The sequence below is a fragment of the Hyaloscypha bicolor genome (genome assembly GCF_002865645.1).
Source record: "Hyaloscypha bicolor E unplaced genomic scaffold K444scaffold_53, whole genome shotgun sequence".
NCBI classification, from domain to species: domain Eukaryota; kingdom Fungi; phylum Ascomycota; class Leotiomycetes; order Helotiales; family Hyaloscyphaceae; genus Hyaloscypha; species Hyaloscypha bicolor.
In genome coordinates, this window is record NW_020194555.1 from 2,740,327 (window position 1) to 2,757,566 (window position 17,240).

Here is a 17,240-nt window from a genome sequence, read left to right on the forward strand (position 1 = left end):
TATAAATCTCGATATTAATATATAAGCAGAACTTCTAGAGAAGATACGGGTTATACGGAATAACCTAGTAGTTATTACGGACGACTTCCTGGTCTGGAAAGCCTGGTTTACGGACCATAAATATATGGCCGTTATCCCGGTACTAGTACTCGGGATACCTATCCTTATGGATAATTATTATAGCCGTAAATACTTTAGGGAATTTCTTCTAGTATATAAGCGGGGCTATAGGCGTCTTACGGACTATATATAGGGCTTTCGGATTATTATTAAGGCCATATGGCCCGTAAGATATCTGGCTAGTAACTATAGCTATAAGTTTACCTATAGAATCCTATAACAGGTCTGGGAGCTCGGTATAAATAATCTTATTAACCAAATTAGGGATTAAGAAGACGGTATCTCTCTTAAGGAATAAGAGCAGGTATATATATGAAAGGCCATACTTCTGGTACTTAATTATATAGATATAGCCCGTATACCGTCCGAAAAGGTAGTTCTTGAGGTCTATAAGGAGCTCTCTTACTTTTAGGATAAAGATCTAGTAAAAGAGATCCGGACAATTAATTACTTACTACCCGTTTAAGAGGTAATCTGTAATCTCAGGCTAGTATAGGTTAGCTATAAAGGTAATAAAGAAGCTTGGCTTACTAAAGTATTATATAATAGCTATTAAGTCTTAAAAGAGCTACTATATAAAGCAATTACTACCCGTAAAGCTTAATGGAAGGATAAAGTAATAGCTAATATTACTTATACGGATATCCTTATAAATTAGAGTATCTACAAGTCCCGTATAGACGTCCGTACGGATATTCTACTAGTATAAGTAGAGCTAGTCAAGCGAGGTAGTCTTATAAGTAATATATATATTAATAATATACTACTAAAAGAGGCAGCTAGTATAAAAGAGCAGGAAGAAGGCTAGATAGATATAGAGATAATACTAGTAAAAGACCCGCTATTTGAGCCATATCCGCTAACGGGTCCTATTATGGTCCTGTAACTATAAACCGTAGTACTAGCCCGGGTCGCCGTATAGGAAAAGTAAGATATAGTAGAGTAGTATATATACTATATATATAATATTAATCATATATATTTGCGGATACTTATAGTCTGCCTTATGAACCATAAGTACTAGATTATAGCGGTTTATATCCGTATACTTGTCCGGAATAAGGGCTATAACCTCATTACTTATTAGAAGGTTCTTATAATAATGATTAGTACCTGACTCGAGAATTAAGTATATTTGCGGGTTAAGTAAGATCCGGAAATCGGTTTACTAGCTTATAAGATACTTATAGGCTATCTTATAGACTATAATAAACGGATTATAATCCGTAAATATATCCGTAAGCTATAAAAGAACTATATAATCTAAGTAAAGAAAGTTAGTAGCCCGTATATTAGTTATAAAGAGCAGATTATAAAAAAAGAGCTATATAAAGGAGGGTTTAATATATAAAGCGGGCTATAGCAGGCCTTGGAAGTAAAAGAGCTTACTATAGATCTAAAAGTACTAGATCCTATAGGAGAAGTTAATTCGTATATCCTTTTTATACTTAACTAATATAAAAGCAAAAGTATAATTATATATCCGGATATTTGCCCGGAAGGCCTGGTAGAGCGGATTATTGCCTATAAAGAGGTAAGAGAGGTATAGAGGAGGCTTGCGGATTAGAGGAAGTATTATATTGCCCTTTTTATAATAGGCCTCAAAGCAATTGTCCATATAGCCAAAATAAAGGGCTTTATAAGCTATATAGTAATTCGTAAGCAGACTAGTTATATATACGGGAACTAGCCGGAAGCGGAAAAGAAAGGCAGGAGGCCGTATAGTAGGTGGGTCGGCAGGAGGGTTCTCTATAGTATGAACTGGGGCCGTAATAGACGGTTGACGGATCCGTCACTAGTGCCGCAGGGCTGGCTCGTCTGCAGAGACGTCCGTAACCGACTGTTATTATTGCCGGGAGATAGAGAGGATATTTGGATTAAGTTCTTATAAGGCAGGATACTAATTAGCAGTTCGGATACGTTACTGCTCCTAGAAACTAGTTAAAGAAATCAAGGATAAAGAAGAGGAATACAGACCGTATAGGCCGTATAGGTCTTACGGATAGTACCTGTAGGCCCGCAAGGAAAGGCTAAAAGTGGCAAGTATCTAGTATATAATAAATAGGTCTTGGAATTATCTATTATTAAAAGGAAGTAAAAGAGAGAGTAATAAAGAGAAGAAGGAGAGGAGAGTAATATAAGGCCAGGTTTCTTTTTAGTATACTTGGAGCTAGCAAGAGCCTTAAGAAATCTCCCCTAAGCTTTAAAAAATCGTAATAAAAGCCTCTTGTATTCCAGAACCACTCAAATATAGAGAAAGATATTTGAGCTTCTTCTCTCTAATCCCTAGCTAAGTACTAAGGATTTGGATATAATTACATTCTAATATATGATTCCCTAGAACGGAAAGATTTTGGTATTTGTTATATGAAAGTTTTTTTCAAGGAGCCCCGAGAGCTAACCGCTTAGGGTAGTCCGAATATAGGATAATATAGAAGAGAATATAATAACTTTAAATTTATATAAACTACTAGTAATAGTTCTATTTCTAGTATTTTATTAATTATAGATTTAATTAAAATACTTATATTAAAATCATAAGCCATATTATAGAATTCTAAAGCTAGAATACTTCTAGTAATTCTCTTATATTTAGTAAAGAACTAGTAAATAATATTAGTATATCTAGTTCTATTTACTAGAACTAGAATATATCTAATTTAGGAAAAGAGATCTCTATTATTTATAAATAAAGCATTTATAAATAAAGCATTTATAAATAAAGCATTTATAAATAAAGCATTTATAAATAAAACATTTATAAATAAAGCATTTATAAATAAAGCATTTATAAATAAAGCATTTATAAATAAAACATTTATAAATAAAGCATTTATAAATAAAGTATTTATAAATAAAGCATTTATAAATAAAGTATTTATAAAAATAATTAAATATAAGAACTTTTTTACTAGTTTTATAAATCTTAGTTCTCTAGTAATATTTTTAATTTATTATTAAATATACTTATTAAATGCCTTTATATTAGTTTCCGAGAATTTAATAGCCTAAACCGTAATTAATAAATTATATAAAGCTTCTAGTTAATAAACTAATATAATATATACTTCTCTAGTATATTAGGTAATATATTAGTCTTTAATAGAAAGATTTTAATAAATAGTACCCTTACTACTTATAATAGTAATATTTTTTATAGAAATAGTTTAGAGGTTTTTATATTAGTATTTCTATATAAAAGTAATTCTAGTAATATTTATATAAATAATACTTTTATTAAACTTGAGATTATAGTTAATAATAAGATATTTATATTTCTTAGCTAAGAATTTAGCCTCTTAGAGCTTTAGTTACTTTATTTTCATAAAATTATTAGTTTAAAAACTAATAATTCTAAAGAATTACTTATTATAAAAGAAGTAAGAATTATAAATTAATTATTCTATAGAAAGCTTATTAATATAGTAAGAATAATAAGTCTTAAACTAGTAGTTTCTAGCTTCTAATATACTATATAATAGTTTTATAATTTTTAAAACCGAATTATTATTTAGATTTAGCTTTTTAATAAGCTTATAAAATAAATTAATATAAAAATTATAATTAAATAAGGTTATTAATTAGGTATAAGCTTATAAAATATTATATAAATATAGCTTTATAATATTTATTATTATAGTAGTAATACTAAGAATAATTCTCTAGCTAATATATTAAATAGTAAGTAATTATATTAATATTATATATTTCTTATTATTATTATAAGATTAGATAACTAGTCTTAATTTCTTAAACTTTTTCTTAAACTTTTTCTTTATATTTTTATTCTTAATCTTATTAATAAACCGGGAATTAAAGATATATATTTCTTTTAGTATCTAAGATCTAGAAATAATCTTAAATATATTCTTTTCTAGAAAGCTAATAACTTTAACTTAATAAGAGTTCTTATATAAATTATTATTCTATAAAAATACTATAATATCCGGGTTTTTATAAGAGTATTTTTTATTATACTTTAGTAAAATAGTAGGAATAATAGAAAGAATTATATTTATATTACCTTTAGCTTTATTATAAAGTTTAGAAATAGATTTAGGTTTGAGGCTATTAGTAATAACCTTAATATTTCCTATATAAAAGAACTTTATAGAAATTAAATAGAAAGTAATATTACTATATAATAAAGCTAGTATATAGTTCTTTTTATTAATACCTACTAGCTTATATAGCCTATCCTAATTACTAGATTAACTAGTATTTCTTTTATATTATATAAAAATATTTAAATTCAAGAAAAGTTTATAAATATTAGTAATACTAAAACTGTTTCAGGTATTTAGAGTATTTATAATCTAGTATCTAGTTTAAAGCTTTTAAATTTCTATTATTACTTTCTTAAGTACTACTAATTACTATAATATAATTAGTAATAAAATATTATATTTGGTTATTTAGAATAAAATACTATAAACTAAGAAAATTAGAATAATATTATTAGGTCTAGTAAAATTATTAATAGCCTTAAAAGCTATTTAAAATATAATATTCTTATTAATTCTATTAATTTTGGCTATATTAATAAAATAAGTATATTAAATCGGGCTATAATAGTATTTTATAATTTTAATAGAACTATAAGCTTTTATAAAAACGATTTTAATCTTAGTTCTTATAGTATTTATAAGCTAAGTAAATTTCTTACTAATAAACTATTTTCTAGTATTTACTATAATCTAATTAAGAGAACTTAAATAGGTATTAATCTAATATTATTTTAGGATATTTCAAGTATATAATATACTAATATTTTAAAGCTATTAGCTAGCTTAATATTAAGTGCCTTTATTAATAATATAAAGTATAAGCTTATTAGAAATATAGAAAATATTAATAATAATAAAATAGTTAAAGCTAATATTATTTCTTAAATTAAACTTAAATTATTCCGGTAATTATTTGAATTTCTAGTATTACTTATAGTATTTTATAAGATATTTAAGGGCTTTTATATTAATATTATAGCTTGCTTATTTTAGTATATTTCGGAGCTTACTAATAAATAAATAACTAAAATAGTAATATAGATATTATAATTTAATTTTTATAAGAAAATAGAAATTATAAATAAAGAATTCAGAAATAAAGCTTTATAAAATAGTATTCTAAAATAAAAAAGAATATTTAAAACATTATATTATAAATATAAAGTATCTAATAAAAATAATAAAATAATTAGTAAGATTATTAAAGTAAATTCCTAGCTTATTTATATTAGTTAAGCTAAATAGAAATAAAGTTTTTATAAATATAATATAGAATTACACTTGCCTAATTAGTATTCTTATTATTATAGATCTAATAAAAAATATAGATCTAATATTAAACTAAATATTAATTTAACCTTTAGTAATTTTATTAAGTTTAATACTATTATTAGTTTACTATAAAGCTTGGAATTAGTTAGAACTAGTAGTTAAGAATTTAGAAACTCTAGTATTAATTATAATTCTATAAAAATAATAAGTATTATATTTTAATATATTATTAATTATAAATATTTAGGTATTTTCTATTTATTTAGTAAGCTTTAGGATATAGGTTTTGCCTATTATCTAGTATATAAAAGAAAGAGAAATAAGGTTATTTATAAAAGTATTAGTTATAGAAATAGTAGAAATAGGAGTTATAAAAGTAGCTAGAAAGCTTTAAATAAAAGTAAAATAAGAATTAGAATAATATTTCTTTCTTTTATTTATTTCTACTAATAAGGCTTTAAAAGTATTACTTACTAGTTTGTTTTTATTATTCTTATTATTTTCTTTTCTTTTAAATTTAGTAATATATTATATATAAGTATTACTAAAGTATTTATTAAAGTTATAAGTATTTCGAGATCTAAATTAGTAAATATTTCTATTTTTAAATCAAGCTTTTTTAGTCTTTTATTTCTCTAATATATATTTTTATAAGTAGTATTTAGGTCTCTTATATATAAAATATAACTTTAGAATATAATTATTATAATTATAAGACTTAGAATAATTATTATAAATTCCAAAATTATAACTAGATTTATATTAATAATTTTCGAATAAATAATAATTTAGAGAATTTTAAAAATAATATTATTAATTAGTAAAATAGGTTTTAGTAATAATTTATTACTTCTTCTTATAAATAGTAATAAATAATTAAAACTTATTAATAAGCTAGCCAAGATTATTAGAAGAGTCCGAACTATATATTAGTATATTAATAAGCCTTAATAAGAAATAATAATCTTATTATATAAGAATTTAATATTTTATAAAATAGAAATAAGGCTATACTATAATTTATATAAGTTATTAATTAGTATTTAGATAAACTTAAATATTGTTTTTTTAGAGTTCTTTACTATTATAATTATTAAGATAATAATATTTCATTTATCTAAATTTTAATAATAAAAACCAGGACTTTTAAAAAAGCTATAAATATTTATATAGACCTCTTTATATATATAGCTCGAGAACTAATTATTATAGAAGTAGTCTTATACTAGTTCCTTTAATATAATAGAAAAAGCTCTTACTAATATCTTTTTAGAAAGCTTTATATATTAGTAAATATTAAGGAAAATAATAAGTTTATAATTAAAACTATTATTAGTTCTATTATATTTCTATATTTTAAAATATTTTTTTATTATTTTTCTAATAAGCTTTCTAATAGAAATAGTAAATATTAATTAATAGTAATTCGGGTTTAGTAATAATACTAGTAGTAATAAAAATAAAAGTAATAAATAGCTATAATATATATAGAGTCGCACGTGACTTAAGGGCATGTAATGAACCTCGGATATTGCGGGTATTAATTAGGGAGTTCGGTAGCCCTTTAATATCCTAACTAATTATTATTTATATTATATGTATTAGGCTTATAAATTACTAATTATATATATGCCATTTGGGCCTTTTATTTAGAGGGGGCTTCCCTGGACCTTATAGGAGGGACAGAGATTAGTTTTATACTGAATTTAATACTATGGTTTTATAATATACTAATTTATTCTATTATTTTATTACCTACTAATAAATATTTTATAAGCTAATCTCTCTATTCTTAAAGGAGGTAGTTTAATAAGTAATTATATCTCAAAATCTGCGAAATATATAACTTCTCGCCAAAGCTATTCCTATAGAGAAAGTCGACCAGATTAACCCTAATATGAGTAATAGTAAAGGCTTGTCTAATACTTTTAATAGGGCCCCTTAGGAGCCTCCAAGAGCCAGTAATAATAACGGAAATAATTCCGGTAATAATTAAGACGCCGAGATTAATGCCCGAGTTACTACCGCCCAAGCTACGGAATAGGGCTTGCGTACTAAAGTTAAAGCGCTCTAATAAAAGCAAGAATTAGTAAATGTAATTAACTAGCATATCCTATAATTAGAGTAATATAAGGGTATTCTCAGGGATATCTTGCGGTTTATTATATCTCGTGGAAACTCTATTCGTGAGTTTACTTCCTCTTTCTCGGTAATTCCTACTAGGGAACTTCCTGAAATGGGGTTAGAACTTACCCTCTTTCCTAATATAATAAGCTTTGAGAGTAATCTTAATACTATTTATTAGGAGCTATTATATAATATCCTAAAGATATATTTGGACTAAGAGAAGCTTCTCAAGGTCCGGATACCTGACTTATATTATGGAAAGTCTCTTAAGGAATAGAGGATATTCGTGTTTTTCTGGGAGGTAGTCTTTAGGACCTAGCCTTAAACTTATAATAGATACTTTTCTAGAATTAACTCTATTATAAGTACTTTTAGGGATGAACCTTATAATACTTGGGAGGCTATAATAAAGTAAAGCCCACTATTATATGAGGTTTATTAGAAGCAATTTAAGGCCTACTTAGCTAATATGCTCTAAGTACCTTAAACCCGTTAATAAGATACCTTTAAGGAACTCCGAGATCTTTATTAGAAGGATAGCGAGATAGTTACCGAGTTATATACTCGGATAATTAGTCTCGAAATTAACTAGAACCTATATCCTAAGAGAGACCGGGTCCGGACTCTTAATACTGCTTTATCTAATTATAAGACTTATTAGATACTTATATTTATTCTCTTAGGAAGTAAGGCGGTATCTGTTTCCGAGTAGCTTAAGAAAGCTTAGAAAGCAGAATATATTACTTATCCTAAATTAAGGAAAGTAAAGGCGGGGAAATCTAGTAAGGGTAATTCTGTCTCTAAGAACTCTGACTTAGTGAATTCTAATTTGTAAGGCTATTAAAAAAGGAAGAATAAGTTCCGAAAATTACGTGAGAAACTCTTAGATAGTGCTTTGGCCCTTTTAAGGCCTTAATAAAGTACTAGTTTTACTTTAGGTATGGTTTATTAGACTTGTAAATAGAAAGGATATTTCTTAGGAAGTGCGAAGTATTTCAAGTATACTAAATAGGCTTGGTAGAACCCTAATAAGGCCAAAATCATAGAAGAGTTAAGGCATCTATAGAAGTAGGTTAATACTATTATTATAGAGGAGTGCTTTAGAGAAAACCCTCCTAAGGAATAGGGAAAAGGGAAGGCTAAATCTTGAATATTAATGATTTTGGCTATAATAAAAAAGGTATATTACTTTATATAACTATTTAAGCAAGATTAATATAGCCAGAAATAGGTGCCTTAGAGGTATATAGCGGACTTAATAATACCGGGTTAGACTATAACTTTCTTAATAATAATTAGGCTTAAAGCCGGGGCTTTGCCGCCTTAGTTAAGTATAACTAAGAGTTTATAACCTTTTATGGGAATAGATTTAAGGTTTATTAAGCCTATAATCTTGAGATATTTATTATAGATAATTGTAGTAAGACACGTTTTTTTAAGCTCTAGTTCTATAGGTATAAGAATATTAGCTCTTATAGCCTTGTCTTTAGCATGGAATTTTATGAAGTAACTCTTGTATAATATATAGATTATATTAAGAAATAATAGGCATATGTATTTGTGTGGCCTAATAATATTAAGATCCTAATACTAAAAGAATTTAGTAAGAAGCTTAACTAGTATCCTGAGCTAGTGCCTTAAGTCTTATTCTTGACTAAAGGCAAATGTGACTGTCCTAGATAGTGGGCTTCGTGTATTTATAATAGTTACTAGGTCTCTGCTTTATTATATGGTTCTAGTAATACTAAATAAGAGTTTTTAACGCGGCAAATTAATACCTTCCGGAAAGGGGCCTTAGAAATGCCTATTTATCTCCGGGATAATAAATACGAAAACTTCTTAGAGGTTTTTGACCCTAATAAAGCTTTGGAACTTCCTAATCTTGGCGGTATTAAATACTCTATTAATATAGATAATATGGTCCCGTATAGGCCTTTATATAATCTGTTAGAGACCTAACTAGAAGTATTATGTCTGTATTTATAGGATATACTTTATAAATATTAGATAAGGCCTAGTAAAAGCCTAGTAAGGGCGCCTATTCTTTTTATTCCTAAGAAGAATAGAGGACTATGCCTTTATATTAATTATTATAGACTTAACTAAGTCATGATTAAGAATTGGCATTCGCTTTCTCTTATTAATAAGACCCTTAACTGGCTCCAAGGAGCTAAGATCTTTATAAAGCTAGATCTCAAGAATATATATTATTAGGTAAGAATTCGTAAAGAATATAAGTAAAAGACGGCTTTTAGGACCTGCTATAGCTATTTTAAATATCTTGTAATATCTTTTGGGCTAGCTAATATACTAGTTATATTTTAAGCATATATTAATACTATGTTTATAGGGCTCCTGGATTATTTCATAATTATTTATTTAGATAATATTCTTATTTATTCCCGAAATAAGGCTAAATACTATAATTACGTTTACTAGGTACTTACTAGGCTACGTAAAAATAACCTGTTTTATAAACTTAGTAAATATGAGTTTAATATTAAGGAAGTCAAATTTTTGGGCTTTCTTATTAGAATAAAAGATATTTGTGCGGATCCTAAACGGGTTCGTAGTATTATTAAATAGCCAGAACCAGAATTATTTTATAATATCCAAGTATTTCTTGGATTTACTAATTTCTATTATAGGTTTATTTACTATTACTCTTAGGTAACCGTGGGCTTAATAGATCTCTTAAAAGAAATAGAAAGGGGCCAGAAATCCGGTCTCTTTATATAGATAGATAAAGTAGCTAAAAGCTTTGAGACTTTAAAAAAAGCTTTTATTATAATGCCTGTCCTAGTCTATTTTGACTTTTCTAAGAAAATTCATATTAAAACTAATATATTAAAATTCGTAATTACTAGTATTATTTTATAATAAGTTAATTCTAGTAATAGCCCAAAAAAATACTAGTATCTAGTAGTATTCTGGTCCCGGAAACTTTCCGGAGCCAAATATAACTATAGTACTTATAATAGGAAACTGCTTGTAATTATTAAAGCCTTTAAGTATTAGCGCTATTACCTTAAAGAGTCCAGGTTCACGATTAAGGTTATTATAGACTATAATAACCTCTAATATTTCATGGAAATAAAGTATTTAGAGAGCTATTAAGCGTGTTAGGTAATATATCTTATAATATATGATTTTGATATTATTTACTATAGAGGCGCCTTAAACCTAGTAAACGGACCTAGTAAAAGACCTAATTATAAAGAAGGTCTTATTAATATGACTTGGCTTCTAACTTTTTAGAATAAGTTAAAGGAAGCTTTTATAGTTATGATTTAGAAATCCTTATAAATATCTAAAGAGTTTTCTTTTTAGAATAGGTATTATTTAATGCTTGCCGTATCTATAATAGCTAAGGAGAAATATTTACTATAAGATAAGTAGATAGATTATTTTATAGATTTCTTAACTATAAAATTAGTTAAGAAGCAAGGTGTGGGGAGATGCCTTAAAGGCTTTGCTACTATAGCTAAGGTAATAAGGATATCTATAACTATATTACTTAATAGAACTAAAAACTTCTCGGTTTCCCGAGTTTTTAAATTAGATAGTTATAAATACCTAATTCCCCGTATATAAATATGTGCGGCTATTAAAAGAGCTATAGCGCTAGCTTCTTTATCTGAATTTCTTCTAGATATTATCCAGGTAGCTTAGAGAAATAATTCTCGATATTAGAATATTGTGAAATAGAGGCTTGGCAAGAAAGATATTAAGGGAAAAGAAATCTGGAAAAATAATTTGGGCTTACTCAGGTATTATTTAAGAATTATTATATCTAATAATCCCGCTTTATGTTAAGAAATTATAAAGCTTTATTATAATAACCTAATAGCTAGATACTATAGAGTAGAGAAGATTCTTGAGCTTCTTAGAAGATCCTAGTATTAGGAGAATATAAAAGAAGATATTTGTGATTATTATTGAGAATATAATATTTACTAGAGAATTAAGGCAAAGAGGCATTTGCTATATAATTTGCTTGGTAGTTTACTATAGCCTAAGAGATCCTGGGATAAGATCTCTATAGATTTTATTATAGGTTTATTATTATATAAGAACCTGGTAGGAAGTCCTGATTTTAATATAATTCTTATAGTTATTAACTAGTACTCTAAAATAGCGAGGTATATTATATGCTATAAGACTATTAATTCTCTAGAGCTTACTAAGATTATGTGGGAATATGTTTTCTTAATTTTTGGCTTCCTTAATAGAATTATTTCCGACCGAGAAATAGTATTTACTAGCTAGTTCTAGTTTGCTTTCTGCTTTTACTTAATATATAAATAGTATTTAAGTATAGCTTATTATTCTTAGATAAATAGTTAGATAAAAAGGCAGAACTAGGCCCTAAAATACTACCTGAGATATTATTATAATACCTAAAAGAATAACTAGTTTAAGAAGTTATTTTTTACGAAATTTATATATAATAACTTAAAATATTAGGTTTTATAGGATATATCTTTCCATGTGTGTTATGAATACTACTCTTAATTTCTATAGAATCTTAAGGACAGGATTATGAGAGAGGTACTAGTTATATATAGGAGGCTAGAAACCCTTAAAGTAAAGTAGAGAAAGCTTAAGGATTTATAATATTATGTATAAAATAACCGGGAAACCTATTATAATAAGTACCGGTTAGCTAAATACTACTTTAAAGGAGCCTGGATAATACTATTAATAAGGAATATTAAACTTAAGGTAAGAAAGCTTAAGCCAAAATTTATAAGTCTATTTAGAATTCTTAAATATATTAGTAATTTAGTATATAAGTTAGAATTACTAAGTATATATAATTATTTATATCTAACTTTCTATATTTTTTTTTTTAAAGAATATATAATAAAAAAGGGTTAGGAGCCATACCTATATTTCTCCGGAGAACTTCCGGAATTAGCGGATAATAATAAAGAATAAGAATAGGAAGTGGAAGCTATTATTAATTACTAATAAGATAGTAGAAGTAAGAAGTAATAGTATTTAATTAAATAGAAAGCCTGGCCTAAAGATTATAATACCTGGTTACTTGCTTTCCCTAACCTTGAAAATTTCAAGGAACTTCTGAAATTATATAACCGAAACTATGGCTTGGAATCCGAAATTACTTTTTAATAATTTCTTAAGATTAAAAAGAATTCTGGACTACTAAGAAAAAGGCTACTTAAAAGAAAAAGAGGACCTAGATAGCTAAGAAAAGGCCCGGAATAGTAATAGAGACGCTTTTTCCCTGGGTTTTTTACTTATAAAGGTTTTCTAGGGTTTTATTAAGGCTCACGAGAATTACGTTTAAATTATTAGAAAAAGGGTTTAGGATTAAGAAAGATTTATTATAGGTAAACTAGCTATGGGTATCTTAAATAAATAAACTTTAATTCCTATAAATTCCTAATTCCTAAAGCAAGAATACTAAATACTGGCCCTATTTAGGACTTAGTAAAGAATTAGCTAATACTCTCCGGAATCTGCTTATCTCTTAACGGGACATAGTTATACTATAATAATATTAGTATTAAGGATATTAAGAGAAGTAAGTAAGGAACTTATAACTATTATATATATTTTATGAAAAGCCCAAATTTCTAAAGTCAGGTCCCGAATAGCTATGAGTATTATATTATTAGCGCTTGAAGTACTAGTAATAGACTACTTAGTAATCTCGGTAGTAAGCTTAGTAATAAGGTTAATGCCTTAAAGATAAATATTATAGTATTTCTTTAAGAAATTAGTAAGTACTTAAGTATATTAGAAAAAACTTATTTTTAGGATACTAACCCAAGTAATATTATTATCTGCCTTATTAAGATAGGAAGAAGAATTCCGAAGCTTATTAGTATTCTTCTAGTCTTTAAAAACCTAATTAATAATATTATTCTTATTAGTATAATACTATTTAGGATATGCTTTAAGAAATTTCTTAAAGATTATAATAGTATTTTCCTAGAACTAGCAAGCCTCTAATAAGTAGTAAGAAATCTGAAATCGCGTTAGCTTTAATAGATATTAAAGCTAAAGAACTTACTAATATATAAGACTCAGAACCCTTATTATAATAGTTATAATTCTTCTTACTAGGTACTATGGCATATAAGGTAAAGGAATTAATAAGTAAATACTTGAAATATTTCAAGTATTTACTAGTAATAGGAAAGAAGGCTACGAGGTTACCTTTGTGCTTATTATTACGGAGACGGATAACGAAGCCAGAAGAAGATATTATGAAATTAATTAAAAATAATTAAAGAAGACTTAGAGAAGGGCAGAAAAAGAGGCTAGAAGACAATAATAGAAAAAGTTATATGTGTGGTTATTAGAAAGGAAGAAAGCATATAGTAATACGAAGAGGTTCTTTTATAGAAGTAAAGAACTACCTGGATTAACTACTAGTTTTTGTGCTAGTCCTAATCGGAAACTAGCGTAACTAATTAATGCATGCTTCCAGGAGCCCGTAAATAATCTCTAGGACCTTAGAAATATTTATATAGGTTTCTTATATAAATATTTATTAAATACTTTCCATATAGCTATTTAGATTATTCTAATACGAGATCTAATAGGTAGCGTTAATTTTGTGGAATAGTGCCTTAGTACTTTGGATTAAGCTAATTAGAATACTTAGATCCCAAATGAAATCGCAATTACTAGCTAGCCCCTATACCTGGGGTATAATTACCCTTTCTTCTCGCTTACTTAGCCCCGATCTAATTAGATGATTTTTACGTCTATTATCCAGATCATATTAGTAAAACTATCTCCCAAGATACTAGAAGTTTATATTAATTAAATAAATAATTAATTAAATATTTACTAGGATAAATTAATAGATCTTGGGGACAAGATCCTAGAAGAGGGGCATAGTTATAATGTGTACAGGGTCGCACGTGACTTAAGGGCATATAACGAACCTCGGATATTACGGGTATTAATCAGGGAATTCGGTAGCCCTTTAATATCCCAACTAATTACTGTTTATATTATATGTATTAGGCTTATAAATTACTAATTATATATATGCCATTCGGGCCTCCTATTTAGAGGGGGCTTTCCTGGACTTTATAGGAGAGACAGAGATTAGTTCTATACTGAATTTAATACTATGGTTTCATAACACACTGATTTATTCTATTGTCTTATTACCTACTAATAAATACCTCACAATAGCCTTAATTTAGAAAAAGTAAATAAATAGCTTAATTTCTTAATTAAAATTATTTAATTTCTTTATATTTAGTTTTATTTAAAATAAAATAAACTAATATAATAAATCCCTAGAAAAAATCTATTCTAATTAAACTATTATTAATAATATTAGCTTTATTTTATATACTTTTTATTTTCTTTTAGGTAAAATTAATAAAGAATTATATAATAATAAGATTTCTATAATTCTATTTAATATAAATACTATTATACTAAAGTTAGGCTTAAAGATTTTATATAAGTATATAATTTATTAGATTATATATTATAGTATTAAAGTTTTTAAAATTATTCTAAAATAAATTCTATAGATTATTATTACTTTTCTTATATAAAATATATTAATATATTTTAGTAATTATATATTTCTAAAGTTTAGTCTTTATTATAATTACTAGATTAATACTATTTTTCTATTTCTTAATTAGCTTCTTTTTCTTATTAGTATTTATATTAAATCGAGTTTAGATTCTCTCTAATATATATATATATAATTTATAATAAAAGAGATTTAAAAATAAGATAATTTATAATAGATTTATAGAAAAGATTTAGTAATAAAAATATCTAGATATCTAGTTTAGATATCTAGTTAAGATATTAGATATCTAGTTAAGATATTAGATATCTAGTTAAGATATTAGATATCTAGTTAAGATATTAGATATCTAGTTAAGATATTAGATATCTAGTTAAGATATTAGATATCTAGTTAAAATACTAGATACCTAATTTAAATATTAGATATTTTAGATATCTAGAAATATTAAGAATATTAAAATAAATATTTTATTTATAATAAGAAATTTAGGAAATGAAATATTATAATTTCAAAAGAGTCTAAAGCTTAAAGAACTCGATTTAATAGTAAAATCGAAGTAGTAGTTAAAGAGCTTTAAGAATATATATAAAGTATATATTTCGGAAAGAGAATTCTATAAATATAAGTATTATATAAATAGAAAAAATAGTTTCTAAAAAAGTAGTCTTAAAGTTAAAAGAAATTAGTTTTAAAGAATAATAAAAGTTAAATAAATAGATAATTAAATAGCTAATTACTTATTAATTAGTAAGAGCTAGATATTTTCTTTATAAGCTATTAAATACTTTTATAAAATTAATAAATAATTTCTTTCTTTAATATAAAATAGACTAGATTTGTTTTAAGCTACTAAATACTTTTAGAACTAATCTAAAATCTTCTCTAATCTATATATATAAACTAATTAGTATTAGTTTACTAGTAATATATAATACTATTATATAAATATAAAAATACTAGTTATATTAGTTAGTAAAATTATTATTATTTAGAAATAAGAATTATAGTATTATAATATTAATATATAATTCCTAAATTTACTAAGCCTAAAAAAGTCTAGTTTACTAGTTAAATTACTAATAAAATGCAAGGTTATATAATTATATCTTATATCTTATATTCTATTATTTATATTTTATTATTTATATTTCATATCTTATATCTTATAATTATATATATAATTTCTAAAGAAATAGCTATACTAATATTAACTTTAGGAATTCTATATTTATTATAATTAAGAATATATTAGATTTCTAATTCGTTTTATTTATTTCCGGAAATATTAATATTTATATTCTTAGCTAGGTTATTTCCTTATTTATTACTTTTTAAAATAATATTCTTCTAGCTTCTTATATAAAATAGCTTTTTTTCTATTTTGGCTTATTTTTAGAAAACTTCTTTAATTATTTCTATTTCTTTTCTCTTTTTTCTTAATAAGAAACCCGTTATAATATTAATAGAAATACTATTTATAGCCAAATCTTAATACTATTTATTAATTCCAGAACCTAAAATATTAGTAATTCTAATATAATTTCCTTTAAAGCAAAGTAGCTATTTAGATTTCCTAAATATAACTTACTTACTTTATATATAGATCCTAATTAACTAGTTTCTTTTTCTCTTTCTTATTTAGTAAACTAGATATTTCTTATTAATCTCTAGATATTTTTAGGTTAAGTATTTAAGTTATAATTAAATTCTTTTTTTCGGATTTAGGAAATAATTTAGTTAAATTACTAGTATTTACTAATAAGAAAAAAGAAAAAACTTTCTTATTTAGGCTTAAATAGCCCTTTATACTATTTTCTATTAAATTAGTAAGTATATTTATAATTTATAAGCTTTTCTATTAGTAAGTAATAAAACCAAGAAATATAAATATATTCTAAATTAATATTATTATTCTTATTTCTATTATAATACTTATAATAAATTTATTTTCTTAGTTTTAGATTTATATTATAAGCTATATTAATTTAAATAGTATTTTCTAATTATACTTAAAACTAACTTTTTCTAAAATATAATTATCTAAATTCTTTATTTATTTTAGCTTAATTACTATAGCTATTATAGTATTTTTTATAACCTTTATTATAACTTCTAATATATTTTCTCTAAAGACTCGAATTATATTTATTAGATTATTAATACTATTATAT

General features: G+C 24.9%; 1 protein-coding gene across 1 annotated transcript; it reads right to left on the bottom strand.

Annotated features, from left to right (window-relative positions):
- Positions 1 to 1,525: 1,525 nt before the first annotated feature.
- On the bottom strand, positions 1,526 to 1,738 carry K444DRAFT_525075 (uncharacterized protein; the record flags this gene model as incomplete). Its single annotated transcript, XM_024874412.1, has 1 exon — positions 1,526 to 1,738. One exon carries the CDS (start codon positions 1,736 to 1,738, stop codon positions 1,526 to 1,528), a length of 213 nt encoding a protein of 70 aa, XP_024739686.1.
- Between the last annotated feature and the right edge of the window lie 15,502 nt (positions 1,739 to 17,240).